At 39.8% G+C, this 14,808-nt stretch overlaps 2 protein-coding genes and 1 long non-coding RNA gene across 3 annotated transcripts in view; 2 read left to right on the forward strand and 1 right to left on the reverse strand.

The window, feature by feature from the left end:
- LOC133536241 (guanine nucleotide-binding protein G(q) subunit alpha-like) overlaps positions 1–7,477 on the forward strand; it is a 49,827-nt gene extending 42,350 nt beyond the window's left edge. The window contains exons 7-8 of the mRNA XM_061876622.1: positions 4,596–4,749; positions 4,955–7,477. Of these exons, the coding sequence (XP_061732606.1) occupies positions 4,596–4,749; positions 4,955–5,145 (345 nt within the window). The 3' untranslated portion in view covers positions 5,146–7,477. The remainder of the gene's footprint in view (positions 1–4,595; positions 4,750–4,954) is intronic.
- LOC133536243 (uncharacterized) lies at positions 4,323–13,796 on the reverse strand. The gene is made up of 3 exons (XR_009802426.1): positions 13,514–13,796; positions 10,176–10,357; positions 4,323–10,074 (listed from the first exon to the last, which is right to left on the reverse strand). It is a non-coding gene; the product is annotated as an uncharacterized LOC133536243 (long non-coding RNA).
- LOC133536242 (guanine nucleotide-binding protein subunit alpha-11-like) overlaps positions 12,725–14,808 on the forward strand; it is a 44,221-nt gene continuing 42,137 nt past the window's right edge. Inside the window, exon 1 of the mRNA XM_061876623.1 lies at positions 12,725–12,976. Within this exon, the coding sequence (XP_061732607.1) occupies positions 12,859–12,976 (118 nt within the window). The 5' untranslated portion in view covers positions 12,725–12,858. The remainder of the gene's footprint in view (positions 12,977–14,808) is intronic.

A 14,808-nucleotide genomic window follows, 5' to 3' on the forward strand; every position in this document is an offset into this window, starting at 1 on the left:
TGTTGACAACCAGATTTTTCGTTGACATGTTCCATAAATGTTGATGTTAAAGATTTATCTTTTTGTGAAGAAATGTTTAGAATGAAGTTGATGAATCCAGATGGATCTCTATTACAATCCCCAAAGAGGGCACTTTAAGTTTATGATTACTTCTATGTGTAGAAATCTTTATTTATAATTGAATCCCTTGTTTATTTTTCAACAAGTTTTTAGTTATTTTTATATCTTTTTTTCCAAATAGTTCAAGAAAGACCACTACAAATGAGCAATATTTTGCACTGCTATACAATTTAATAAATCAGAAATTGATGACAAAGTGATGTATTTGACTTCTTTATCTCTTTTTTTTCAACCAAAAATACTTTGCTCTAGGGCAGGGGTCTCAAACTCAATTTACCTGGGGATCACTGGATGCAGAAACTGGGTGAGGCTGGGCTGCAAGAAAAGATTTCTTAAAAAATTTAACATGCACTTTTAAATGAATTCACCTTCTATGAATGGCTTTCCCGCCCTAGCAACATACTTGTCAACCCTCACGATTTTTCCGGGAGACTCCTGAATTTCAGTGCACCTCCCGACAATGAACCGGTGCAACCATTCTCCCGAATTTGTCCCAATTTTCACCCGGCCGACATTATTAGGGGCTGCCGTGACTGCACTGCCTTTAACATCCTCTACAACAGTGGTTCCCAACCTTTTTTCACTGTGAACTGTGAACATTTTTTTTTATTTAAGTACCTCCTAATCAGAGCAAAGCATTTTTGGTTGAAAAAAAGAGATAAAGAAGTAAAATACAGCACGATGTAATCAGTTTCTGATTTATTAAATTGTATAACAGTGCAAAATATTGCTCATTTGTAGTGGTCTTTCTTGAACTATTTGGAAAAAAAAGATATAAAAATAACTAAAAAACTTGTTGAAAAATAGGCAAGTGATTCAATTATAAATTAAGATTTCTACACATAGAAGTAATCATCAACTTCAATTAATCAATCAATCAATGTTTACTTATATAGCCCTAAATCACTAGTGTCTCAAAGGGCTGCACAAACCACCACGACATCCTCGGTAGGAAAACTCACACCCAGTGGGACATTGGTGACAATAATGACCCAGTGGGACGTCGGTGACAATGATGACTATGAGAACCTTAGAGAGGAGGAAAGCAATGGATGTCGAGCGGATCTAACATGATACTGTGAAAGTTCAATCCACAATGGATACAACACAGTCGCAAGAGTCCAGTCCAAAGAGGATCCAAGACACAGCAGCGAGAGTCCCGTTCACAGCGGAGCCAGCAGGAAACCATCCCAAGCGTAGGCGGACCAGCAGCGCAGAGATGTCCCCAGCCGATACACAGGCGAGCAGTACATGGCCACCGGATCGGACCGGACCCCCTCCACACGGGAGAGTGGGACATAGAAGAAAAAGAAAAGAAACGGCAGATCAACTGGTCTAAAAAGGGAGTCTATTTAAAGGCTAGAGTATACAAATGAGTTTTAAGGTGAGACTTAAATGCTTCTACTGAGGTGGCATCGCGAACTGTTACCGGGAGGGCATTCCAGAGTACTGGAGCCCGAACGGAAAATGCTCTATAGCCCGCAGACTTTTTTTGGGCTTTGGGAATCACTAATAAGCCGGAGTCCTTTGAACGCAGATTTCTTGCCGGGACATATGGTACAATACAATCGGCAAGATAAGATGGAGCTAGACCGTGTAGTATTTTATACGTAAGTAGTAAAACCTTAAAGTCACATCTTAAGTGCACAGGAAGCCAGTGCAGGTGTGCCAGTACAGGCGTAATGTGATCAAACTTTCTTGTTCTTGTCAAAAGTCTAGCAGCCGCATTTTGTACCAACTGTAATCTTTTAATGCTAGACATGGGGAGACCCGAAAATAATACGTTACAGTAGTCGAGGCGAGACGTAACAAACGCATGGATAATGATCTCAGCGTCTTTAGTGGACAGAATGGAGCGAATTTTAGCGATATTACGGAGATGAAAGAAGGCCGTTTTAGTAACGCTTTTAATTTGTGCCTCAAATGAGAGAGTTGGGTCGAAGATAACACCCAGATTCTTTACCGTGTCGCCTTGTTTAATTGTTTGGTTGTCAAATGTTAGAGTTGTATTATTAAATAGAGTTCGGTGTCTAGCAGGACCGATAATCAGCATTTCCGTTTTTTTGGCGTTGAGTTGCAAAAAGTTAGCGGACATCCATTGTTTAATTTCATTAAGACACGCCTCCAGCTGACTACAATCCGACGTGTTGGTCAGCTTTAGGGGCATGTAGAGTTGGGTGTCATCAGCATAACAGTGAAAGCTAATACCGTATTTGCGTATGATGTTAAAGTGCCTTCTTCGGGGATTGTAATAGAGATCCATCTGGATTCATGAACTTAATTCTTAACATGTCTTCACAAAAAAAGAAATCTTTAACATCAATATTTATGGAACATGTCCATAAAAAGTCCAGCTGTCAACACTGAATGTTGGATTGTTGTATTATTTTATGAACCTACATTCATATTTCATTGAAGTATTATTCAATAAACATATTTATAAAGGATTTATGAATTGCTGCTATATTTCAGAATGTTTTTAATACATGTCACTTTCCCTTTGCATATACCTTCAAGTACCTCCAGGGGTTCGCGCACCCCCTAAAAGAGGACCACTGCTCCAATACATGTCATCGCGCACGCTTTTACATCACGCAACCAATGTGCCGGCTCCATAACATGTTGTATGAGACTTGTGCAGAATAACGTACGTGGCTGCAAGACGTACTTGGCCAACAGCCATACAGGTCACACTGAGGGTGGCCGTATAAACAACTTTAACACTGTTACGAATAAGCACCACACTTTGAACCCACACCAAACAAGAATGACAAACCCTTTTTGGGAGAATTTCCGTACCTAAACACAACTTAAACACAACAACAGAACACATACCCAGAACACCTTGCAGCCCTGAGTCTCCCGGGCTACAATATACAACACCTCAACCGACGCAAGTAGGGAGGGTGGGGGGTTAGTGGTAGCGGGGGTGTGTATATTATAGCCCGGAAGAGTCAGGGCTGCATGGGATTCTGGGTAATTGTTATGTTGTGTTTATGTTGTGTTACGATGCGGATGTTCTCCCGCAATGTGTTTGTCATTCTTGTTTGGTGTGGGTTCACAGTCTGGCACATATTTGTAACAGTGTTAAAAAAATGTTTACGGCCACCCTTAGTGTGACGTGTGTAGCTGTTGATCAAATATATTTTGCAACACCACACAAGCGTCTTGCATGGCCAGATGTAACATACAACTGGGCTTGCACGCTGTTAGTTCAGGATGTAGGGGGCGCTAAAGGCAGTGCCATCATGGCACTCCCTGAGTATTGTTGATCTGGTAAATGTCGACAGGGGCTTCGATAGAATTGGTGCCCTAAAATTCAGGGGTCGCCAGGGAAAATTGGGGACGTTGGCAAGTATGATGCTGTCAAGCGCCCTTCGCATTAAACTTGCGGGCCGCACCAACATTAAATTGTCATATCGAAGTGCGGGCCGCATAATAACGTCTCGCGGGCCGCATGTTTGAGACCCCTGCTCTAGGGGGAACTTGAATTAAAAAAATGTTCACAGAGGGTACATCACTGAAAAAAGGTTGAGAACCACTGGTGTAGTGTACATTAATTCTAGCATCAGCACGCACTAACGAAACACTTTTGCATGTTTAAGTGCCAAAGTAAAGTGCACGGTCGTGCGTGTACCGCTACAAAACTCTTGTGGAATTATAAAGCATTTAATCATGGATATAGTGAAATGGTACATATGTAATGAAGTGTATATTGTCTTTAACATCAGTACACACTACAAGGAGGATGCTACATTATGTTTTGGTTGTTGTTTGGTCTACAAAAATGGACGCAAGACACGTAAGTTAACTTCATGATTTGTCGTTAAACAAAGACTAAAAACATCAAATAATGTTGCACCTTTTTTATGACACACAGCAAAAACTCTTGCTTGTCAGAGTTGTTCCATCAGGTGGAGGTTCGACAGCGATCGTATCCAAAACAGCTGACTGTCATTTGCGCCAGTGGGAGTGTCGCAAACCCATTTTGATGTCTTTTTATTAATATTGAGTGAAAATAGCAGCATGTTTCCGTTCAAACATACATTAAATCCTCTTATAATGTGTTTAAAGGCAGCAAGGCAGTGTTGATGAGTTTGGAAATGACAGCGTACAACCGTGACGTCATCACAAGTCTCCGTTTGTGCCGTGTACACGCATACGCTAAGCGGAGAGTTTTGCATGTGGACAAGAGGCCTAAACGCAGAGATACATATATGTTTATTAAGTATCTGTGTTCGTGTGGACAAGGCCTAAAAGTCGCCTGGTTGCAAATCTGTCTTCACTCTTCCTCTGTGGCAGTGTGCTTAATTGATCTGCAGGGGGAGCTCTTCAGTCACTCTGCCAGGCCTGTTGTCATGACAAACAAATAGAATTTGCAGTTTTCCTAGCAGCATATTTGAGTTCACATCTCTAGACATACCACTCAGGGGTTGTGTTAATAATGAATTTATTGTTTTTTTCTGTCTTTTAAGAATCGAATGGAGGAGAGCATGGCTTTGTTCCGGACTATCATCACCTACGACTGGTTTGAAGAGTCCTCGGTCATCTTGTTTCTTAACAAGATTGATTTGCTGGAGGAGAAAATAATGCATTCACATTTGGTTGACTACTTTCCTGAATATAACGGTGAGAGGAAACTTTGTCCAGCAGCACGATATGTATTAGAAGCCCCCAGCTGTTTTGTGCCTCGTGGTGGGCAAGTCATTATTTCCACTGAAGATTACAATGTTTCAGTAGATGAGAGCATTAAAGAGGCTATCCCTCTAAACCACCGAAGATGAATTACGGACAATAACCCGACTGTAATTTTGTCCCCTCCGACCCAATGCAGGTCCGCAGCGGGACGTCAAAGCGGGCCAGGATTTCATCTTGAACATGTTCGTCAACCTGCATCCGAACCGCAAAAAGCTCATTTACTACCACTTCACCTGCGCTACCGACACGGACAACATTCGCTTTGTCTTCCACGCTGTTAAAGACCACATCCTGCAGGGCAACCTGGAAGACTACAACCTGGTTTAAAGCTGCCACTGGGAGTGCTGTAGTTGAACAAGCCTGACTAGAATACGAAATGGGGACTATAGTGTAGCACGCATGTCACCGAATGACTGTACTACTGATGCATTTCATACTTTTGAAAGTAAGTCCTAGAGGGTCCTGACCACTAAACTGCTGCCTTTGTGACGAGTCGGTCATGAGAATCACTCATAAGGCTTTCCTGCTTTTTTAAGGTAACTGAATGACTTCACAAATGTAGATGGACTACTTTTTAGGTGTGCGCGACGCCTCTGAAAACTCTTGATTTTCTTCTAAGTGGAATTCCTCAAGCTTTTGTGCCTCTAAAGGGAAGCCAGTCGTAATCAACACTAATTGCACATTTACTTTGGAAGTCTTCACTGATTTGCACACTTGAGTAAGATTGTGTAAGGATTTTGAAAGGCTTCACGCGAGTCAACATTTTTGTTTTTGTTATTACTTGTGCACTGCGTAAAATCTTATGAAGGAGTATTACTGCCGGACTAAAAATTTAAGAAATAGTTACGTGACTAACCTTGTAAATTTAGCAGAATGAAATAGTACTTTTTTACTCTAGAAAAAAAGTTGTGAAATTAGGAGTAAAAAGTCATTTAGTTACATTATTAAAGTACAAATAATGTATGGGGAAAAAGTTGTGATATAATTGGAAAAAAATTGTAAGTTCTCATGAAAAAAGAAGTTGTAAAATTACACAGATAAACATATCAAACACACACATTATAACATAACAATGTAATTCGCTCCGGAGTATAAGTCGCACCAGCCGAAAATGCATATTAAAGAAGAAAAAAAACGCACTGGAGTATAAGTCGCATTTTTGGGAGAATTTTATTTGATAAAACCCAACACCAAGAATAGACATTTGAAAGGCAATTTAAAATAAATAAAGAATAGTGATCAACAGGCGGAATAAGTGTACGTTATATGAGGCATAAATAACCAACTGAGAAGGTGCCTGGTATGTTAACGTAACATATTATGGTAAGAGTCATTCAAATACCTATAACATATAGAACATGCTATACGTTTACCAAATAATACGTCACTCCTAATCGATAAATCCTATGAAATCTTATACGTCTAGTCTCTAATGTGAATGAGCTAAATAATATTATTTGATATTTTACGGTAATGTGTTAATAATTTCACACATAAGTCACTCCTGAGTATAAGTCGCACCCCCGGCCAACCTATGAAAAAAAACTGCGACTTATAGTCCGAAAAATATGGTAGTTTTATATTTACACAAACTAAGTTGAAAATGTTCCTGAACAATGCTGTTTTGGTCAAAAATAGTACAAGAGAAAAAAAAAAATTCTTTGTATAAAATTTCCGAGTTTAAAGTGGTAAACACTGTTCTAGAAATTAAGCTGAAATGTTACTGGAAAAAAGCGGTACAATTTTAAGAAAAAAATAATAATAATTGTGAAGTCACAACAAACTTATAAAGTTCTAAAAACAAATAAAAAATACAAGAAACACTTTGTTTTGACAAAACATAAAAAGCTTACACATTAAGGATAAAACCACAAATTTAGGAGGATTTAAACAAAGGAAAACGTGTTACAAGTATGTGACTATGATGAACTGTAGGATCTTTTATTTTGTATTTTTTTGTGTGCAGCATTTTCAGTTATATTATTACAGCCCTCTTCCTCTAAACTGCAAGCACATACGTGAAAGTGTATTTATTCCCACAATAATAATAAGACTTTTCCCCCTCAGTATAATGTCTTTTTCTTTTCAGTGTTGCCGTGATAGTCCTTCATAAAATTCAAACAAAACATTTGTATGCATATGAACACATTTCAAAGGGAATCCTGCCACATTATAGCATTTCTCTTTCTTTTTTTTTTTTTGCCAACATTTTTTGTGTTTGTGTCAAGCTGCAGTAATGGGTATTTTTTTCTCTGTTAAAATCGTTTGCCAAATTGGCTGTAGAACTGGGCCGTTCTTATCCCAACGTGCACTATTAATATCACACGGTACAGCGATTCCCTTGTATTTTCAACACCCCCCCATCCTTTTGGATGAGGTCAGCATTAGGAGGCTAAGTGCTGACGAGAGAAGTGTGGTGTTAAATAATCTCTCAGGCATTAAATTAGTACATTGAAGTGCTCTGAATGGGTTTGGACTAAATGAATACAAAGGTAATTAAGAGTTTATCGGCGACGCCACTGTTTACATGACCTCTGTCTTTTTATTAAAATTAATTACAGTTTAATTTATGGTGGAATTTCACTCCCTGCAGCTTTTGTTTTATGCAGTGTGTGTTTTTTGTATGGGATCTTTTAATTAAATAAAAATATTATTTTGGCATGGTTGTGCGGTTGTGTGCAGCTCGTGGTTAAGATTGATATTTTTTCACGTCGGCTAAGTTTTGGTCCACAAGAAGTGATACTGCCTGGGCCAGGTGAGTCCAACAGTGCAAGTATTGACTCTCTTGACTTCCTTTGACTGACTCTGTTGTTTTCTGTATTGCTTTTTAGTCGCTGTTCATGCAGTTGCTGGTTGATCTTTCAGAAAATCCAAATGAAGCTCTGGTAAGTCCAAATGGCAACAGTGGGGTCAAAACCAGGCAAAACTTTTATTCATATCATGGCCTTCTAGAGACACATTCGATATATGTCGATGTTCAATGAAAACTTTGCATGTGTCCTTACATAAATGCTAAAAATGTGGTGGCTCACATCACAGGTCATGAAGTAGATTGCTGCTTATTCACAGATTTCTTTAAGTACAATAAAAAGGGGTTTTGTGGCTCCTGGAGTTCTGCAGCTATTAGAGATGCGCGGTTTGCGGTCTCATCCGCGGGTCGGGCGGGTGACATGACGAAAAATTTGATTTTAAATAGATTCGGGGGGTGTGTCGGTTGAACCATTCGGAATTGATATTCATGGTTCAGGGATTAGCAACCTTTAACTCTCAAAGAGCCATTTTGACCCGTATCACAAAGTAAAGAAACAACAGGAGCCGCAAACATTCTCGCGAATATCTGCTGGCGGTCACCCATTTGACAAGAATTAGGGCGTGCTATGAAGCCGTTGCCTTTGAAGCCTTCTTCAACATGTATAAACTGCATACCAGTCCAGCAATATGTTATATGTGGCTTCCGCAGACACATGTACACGACTGAGAGGCATACTGGGTGATACAGAGTACACTGATGGTTGTGATATAAACAATTTTAACACTCTTACTAATATGGGCCACGCTGTGAAGCCACACCAAACTAGAATGACAAACACATTTCGGGAGAACATCCTCACAGTAACACAACATAAACGTAACACAACAAATACCCAGACTCCTTTGCATCCATGAGTCTTCCTGACTATATTATACACCTTGCTAGCACCAAACCCCGCCCCCCACCCCCACGCGTTGGTAATAAAATACTGGGTATTTGTTGTGTTTAAATTGTTTATATCACAACCATCAGTGTTCTCTGTGTCACCCAGTATTGCCTTTCAATCTTGTACGTGTGTCTGCGGAAGCTGCACTCAACATGTTACTGGACTGGCAAAAAAACAGTTTGTACATGTTGTTGAAGGTGTCAATGGCTTCATAGCATGCCTTTAATCTCGTTATCTGAATAAGCACCAGCAAACAGTCGCAAAAATGTTTGCGGCTCTCATTATCTTTTATTCTCTATGAAACGGGTCAATATAGATCTATGAATGGTATAAGCTGCCGACCCCTGATATATAACAACGGGCGGGTGGCGGGCGGTTGCGGTGTTGATAAAATGTTGGTGCGGGTGGATAACGACTTTAGTGATGCGGTTGCGGATGATATAATTGCCTATCCGCGCATCTCTAGCAGCTATGAATCCAGCAGAGGGTGCATTCTTACAAGTCAATTTCACATTTTCCGGCATGAAGACACTTTAACAAGACGTGATGTGTAGTGGAACGTTTTGTAAGTACCATAATGTATAGTTTCTGCTTGTACATTTAAAATGTGTTTGATAACTGAGTCTTATGATAGGGTTTAGAGCAGGGATCCCCAAACTTTTTGACCTGGGAGCCGCATTGGGTTAAAAAAATTTGGCCGGTGGGCCGGGCTATGTATGTATGTATGTATGTATGATTGTATGTATTAGGGCTGCGAATCTTTGGGTGTCCCACCATTCGATTCAATATCGATTCTTGGGGTCACGATTTGATAATATATCGATTTTTTTCGATTCTCGATTCAAAAACGATATTTTTCCGATTCAAACCGATTCTTTATTCATTCAATACATAGGATTTCAGCAGGATCTACCAGTCTGCTGACATGATAGCAGAGTAGTAGATTTTTTTTCAAAAAGCTTTTATAATTGTAAAGGACAATGTTTTATCAACTGATTGCAATAATGTAAATTTGTTTTAACTATGAAACGAACCAAAAATATGACTTATTTTATCTTTGTGAAAACATTGGACACAGTGTGTTGTCAAGATTATGAGATGCGATGCAATATATACATACACCTTACTATTAAACGTGTAGGCTTTGAGCGGGGAGTAACAAGAATTTCCACCCCAGTACGTCGCCTCTCACTGCATGCAACACCAGTGTGTAAGAAAGTCCAGCCCCTCTCAAGAGAACTGGTTCCAGAGCCCTTGCTGTCTGTCGAAGTGAGTCCGACTATATCTAGCCGGAACTTCTCCACCCCGCGCACTAGCTCAGGCTCCTTCCCCCCCAGCGATGTGAAGTTCCACGTCCCAAGAGCTAGCTTATGTAGCTGAGGATCGGACCGCCAAGTGCCCTGCTTTCGGCCGCTACCACTCAGCTCACACTGCATTTGACTTCTGTGGCCCCTCCTATGAGTGGATGAGCTCATTGGAGGGAGGACCCATGTTGCCTTTTCGGGCTGTGCACGGCCGGGCCCACATGGACAAAGCTAAGACCTTCTGGAGAAAAGTTCTGTGGTCAGATGAAACAAAAAATTAGCCGTTTGGCCACAATACCCAGCAATATTCGCAGGAGAAAAAATGAGACCTTTATTCCCAAGAACACATGCCTACCGTCAAGCATGGTGGTGGTGGTGGTATTATGCTCTGGGCCTGTTTTGCTGCCGATGGAACTGGTGCTTTAAATGGGACATTGAAAAAGGAGGATTACCTCCAAATTCTTCAGGACAACCTAAAATCATCAGCCTGGAGTTTGGGTCTTGGGCTCAGTTGGGTGTTCCAACAGGACAATGACCCTAAACACACGTCAAAAGTGGTAAAGGAATGGCTAAATCAGGCTAAAATGAAGGTTTTAGAATGGCCTTCCCAAACTCCTGACTTAAACGTGTGGACAATGCTGAAGGAACAAGTCCATGTCCGAAAACCAACAAATTTAGCTGAACTGCACCAATTTTTTTAATAGGAGTGGTCAAAAATTCAACCGGAAGCTTGTTGATGGCTACCAAAAGCGCCTAATTGCAGTGAAACTTGCCAAGGGACATGTAAGCAAATATTAACATTGCTGTATGTATACTTTTGACCCAGCAGATATGCTTACATTTTCAGTAGACTCATAATAAATTCATTAAAGACGCAAACTTCATGAATGTTTTTTGTGACCAACAAGTATGTGCTCCAATCACTCTATCACAAAAAACAAGAGTTGTAGAAATGATTGGAAACTCAAGACAGCCATGACATCATGTTCTTTACAAGTTTATGTGTCAGAGTTGCCACTGACAGTTGGTTTGTGTTTTAGTTTCTCCTCTGTGTGTTTAGTATTTCCTGTCGTTAGTTCCTGTCTAGTGCTCTTATTTTGGTTCAGCTTCCTGTTTGTCTCCCTGTGTCCTTTTTTCACTCAGCTGCGGCTGATTGGCATCTGGTCACACCTGATGTCAATCAGCCTGCTCCTATTTGTACCTGTTTTGTCTTGTGTCAGTTGCTGGATCATTGTATTGTGTTGTCGATGTCATCGTCTAGTCGCTCTTGTGATCTGTTATCGCTCCTGTCGTGTCGTACCTTGTCTTTGCAGCGTAGCGGTAAGCTATGTTCAGCTGATGTTTGTAGCTTACTGTTTTTTGTTCCCTGCTTCCGTTTTATTTTTCATTATACAAGTACGACTTCTGTTTGCCTGTTCACTACCCGCTAGCTTCCGCGCTAAGCTCCTGTTCGTTATTTTCTATCTCCCAGGCTAGCTCCTTTTGTTTGATTAACTGCCTCATGCGCGCTTTGTGTTTGTACCCTTTTGGTTTTGTTTTTCTCTAAGTATTAAATTAAATCATGTTTTCACATTCCATGCCTGCCTCCATCTCTGCATCTTGGGGTTCGTCACCAAACAACCTTGACAGTATGTAAACTTTTGACCACTACTGTATATACATAGCGATATATGCACCCCTTATTGCAGGGATCTTAAACACGCGGCCCACAAGACGTTGTTTTGCGGCCCGCACCTTAATATGAAAATTTAATGATGGAGCCCGCGAGTTTGGCGCTTTACAGCATCATACTTGCATACCCTCGACTTTTTCGGGAGACTCCCATTGTCCAGAGCTCCTCCAGGGGTAATCATTCTCCCAAATAGCATTATTATGGGGGCACCGTGGAGGCACTGCCTTTAGCATCCACTACAACCTGTAAAAACAGCGTACCAGCCCAGCCACATGTTGTATTTAGGTTTATGTAGACACAGTAAGCAACTGCAAGACATAGTTAATCCACAGCCACACAGGTCACACTGAGGGTGGCCGTATAAACAACTTTAACACTGTTACAAATATGCGCCACACTGTGAACCAACACCAAACAAGAATGACAAACACATCTTGGGAAAACATCCACACCGTAACACAACATAAACACACCACACCAAATACCCAGAATCCCATGGCTACAATATACACCCCCGCCCCTCTTCAACCCCGCCCCCTATTGTAGCCCCGAAGAGATAGGGCTGCATTGGATTCTGGGTATTTGTTTTGTTGTGTTTATGTTGTGTTAAGGTGCGGATGTTCTCCCAAAATGTGTTTGTGAATCTTGTTTGGTGTGGGTTCACAGTGTGGGGCATATTTGTAACAGTAATGAAGTTGTTTATACGGCCACCCTCAGTGTGACCTGTGTGGCTGTTGACCAATTATGTCTAGCAGTCACTAGCGTAGGTCCGCAGAAGCTACATACAAGATGTGACTGGGCCGGCACACTGTTTGTATGGTGGAAAAGCGGACGAGACGGCAGGTTGTAGAGGAGGCTAAAGGCAGTGCCGTCACGGCACGCCCTTAATTTTGTTGGGGCACCGATATTCGGGTGTTTCCCGAAAAGATCGCGAGTTGGCAAGTTGGTTGCCAGGGCGGGAAAGCCATTCAAAGAAGGTGAATTCATTAAAAAGTGCATGTTAGATTTTTATACAAAATCTTTTCTTGCGGCCCAGCCTCACCCAGTTTCTGCATCCAGTGGCTTTGAGTCAGGATCATCTTGAACTGGGTTTTTTAGTTATAAAAATGATGTCAGAGTAAAGCAATGGAACAAGGATACATTTGATGATAAACAAACAACAAGGAAGAGGAACTAAAGCCGACAAACAACTTGTCTTTGGCCTACCCACTTATTAAAATATTTTCAGCACACCTTACTCTCACTAAGATTTCACTTTATCTAAGGCAGACAGGGGAAACTTCCCTAAATGGACACCTGCCATTTATTATAGGGTGACACGGTTTTCATTTATTCTGGAAGAGCGCGAGGTACCTGCACTACGGAAATGCCACCCTGTGGGTCTCCTGATTTGAGGGACCAGTACCGCCTTAACAAAGCAATAGAAAAACAACTTAAACGTGACAAGCAAGAATCTAATATGGTCATAAAGGTCCTCTTTTTAGGTAAGTGTGACAATTGGACTTACAGTATGTGTTCTTTATTCCTAACTGCACAATACAAGAGCTGTTTAATCTAAATATTATCTAAAACTGTCAAATATTAGAAACCGCTCCAAGTACAGTAGGTCATAGTTTTAAATTGCTTCAACTCAGCATTATTATCGTGGTAATCGTGGTCGAGGTTTATTTCGACACATGGTACGTTGGAGTACTATGGCATAATTTAACACATCTTAAAGGATGCAGGAAGAACTCAGAACTGATCTAATTTTACCCCGTTGTGCACTTCTTCTGTTTAACATTTACCAAGTGACCATTTTCGAATAAAGAATGTGCAATCATACTGTTAGTGGAGTTTGTTGGTATAGCTTATTCAAAATTGGATGAAGAAATAGAAGTAAAGTAACAATGCAATAGCAACTTACTTAAACATTGTGTAATAGGCAAGATATACTGTTATACTGTACATATATTAAATAACAAAAAATACATGGAAATTGTAATTACAATTTAAAAGGGCTGTAAAAAAAAACAACTTACAAGGTTGTGGGTGTGATGAGAAGTTGTTTGCATCTATGAATCCTGAGGTCAATATGGTCTTGTATTGAGTTCTTACATAGTAGATCTAAGTGCATATTTAAAAGTATTTGTTTCCCGATTCAAACCAGACGTGAAGTAAAGTTTGAATAAAAAATCTGGCAGGACAGGCGTTTTCAAAACAAACAAAACCTGTGGAAGCTCAAGGGAGTGAGTCATCGTCTCAGCGCGACTAATTGATGCTCATTGTTTGTTTGGAGTACCTTTATCACATATACGGTGATATACCCCATTTGGGGTGTCAAACTCATTTTAGATCGGGAGGGGGCGGGGGCCACAAGGAGAAAAACCTACTCCCGGGCAGGTAAAATCACGGCACGATAACTTAAAAATAAAGACAACTTCAGATTGTTTTTTTTGTTTAAAAAAAACAAGCGCATTCTAAAATTGTGCAAATCATAATGTTGTTATTTTGTTTTTCTACAATTATCTGTTGCGGTTAATAGTATATTTACTTTATTTGTCATTATATATATAATCTGAGTAAATTATGTGATAATAAGAATTCTACACAAGGTGGGATATTGTGACCACACAAATATTTTATTTTTTACAATCTAAATTATTAAAAATGCCTGATCTAGTTGATTTTAATACAGCTCAATTACTATTTAAAGCAAACAAAAAGGTTCTACCTGCCAATATTCAAAAACATTTTAAACACAGAGAAGGAAGTTCATAATCTAAGGGGGTGTAGTATCTTTACTATTCGAACGGTAAGAACTACGAGGAAAAGTTTGTGTGTGTCTGTGTGTGGAGTGAAACTTTGGAACGGATTGGATGTGGGGCTCAAGCAATGTCCAAATGTCCATCAGTTCAAAACAAGATACAAAAAAATGGTATGGGCAATGTTTATGAATGTGAACATGGATGCCTAAGTGTTAAACTCCATCACTGGCTAATAAGGATTATTATTATTATTATTATTATTGTTGTTATTATCATCATCATCATTTTATATGTATTATTGTCATCATTTATTGTCATTGCTATTGCTATTGTTCATATTATTATTATTATTATTGTTATCATTATCGTTAATATTATTGTTGTAGTCATTGTTGATATTATCATTATTATTATTATTACTTCTATGACATTACCTAACTAGTTAAAATAAATGAATTAGTATCAATAAGAGGAATACATTGGTGTGTGCGTGTGTACAATCCTATACGCAATTTGAGTAATACTAATATTCTGCAAATGTAGAAACAAATATGAATTCTGACTAAAGA

This window comes from Nerophis ophidion, linkage group LG17 (assembly GCF_033978795.1).
Source record: "Nerophis ophidion isolate RoL-2023_Sa linkage group LG17, RoL_Noph_v1.0, whole genome shotgun sequence".
Lineage (NCBI taxonomy): Eukaryota > Metazoa > Chordata > Actinopteri > Syngnathiformes > Syngnathidae > Nerophis > Nerophis ophidion.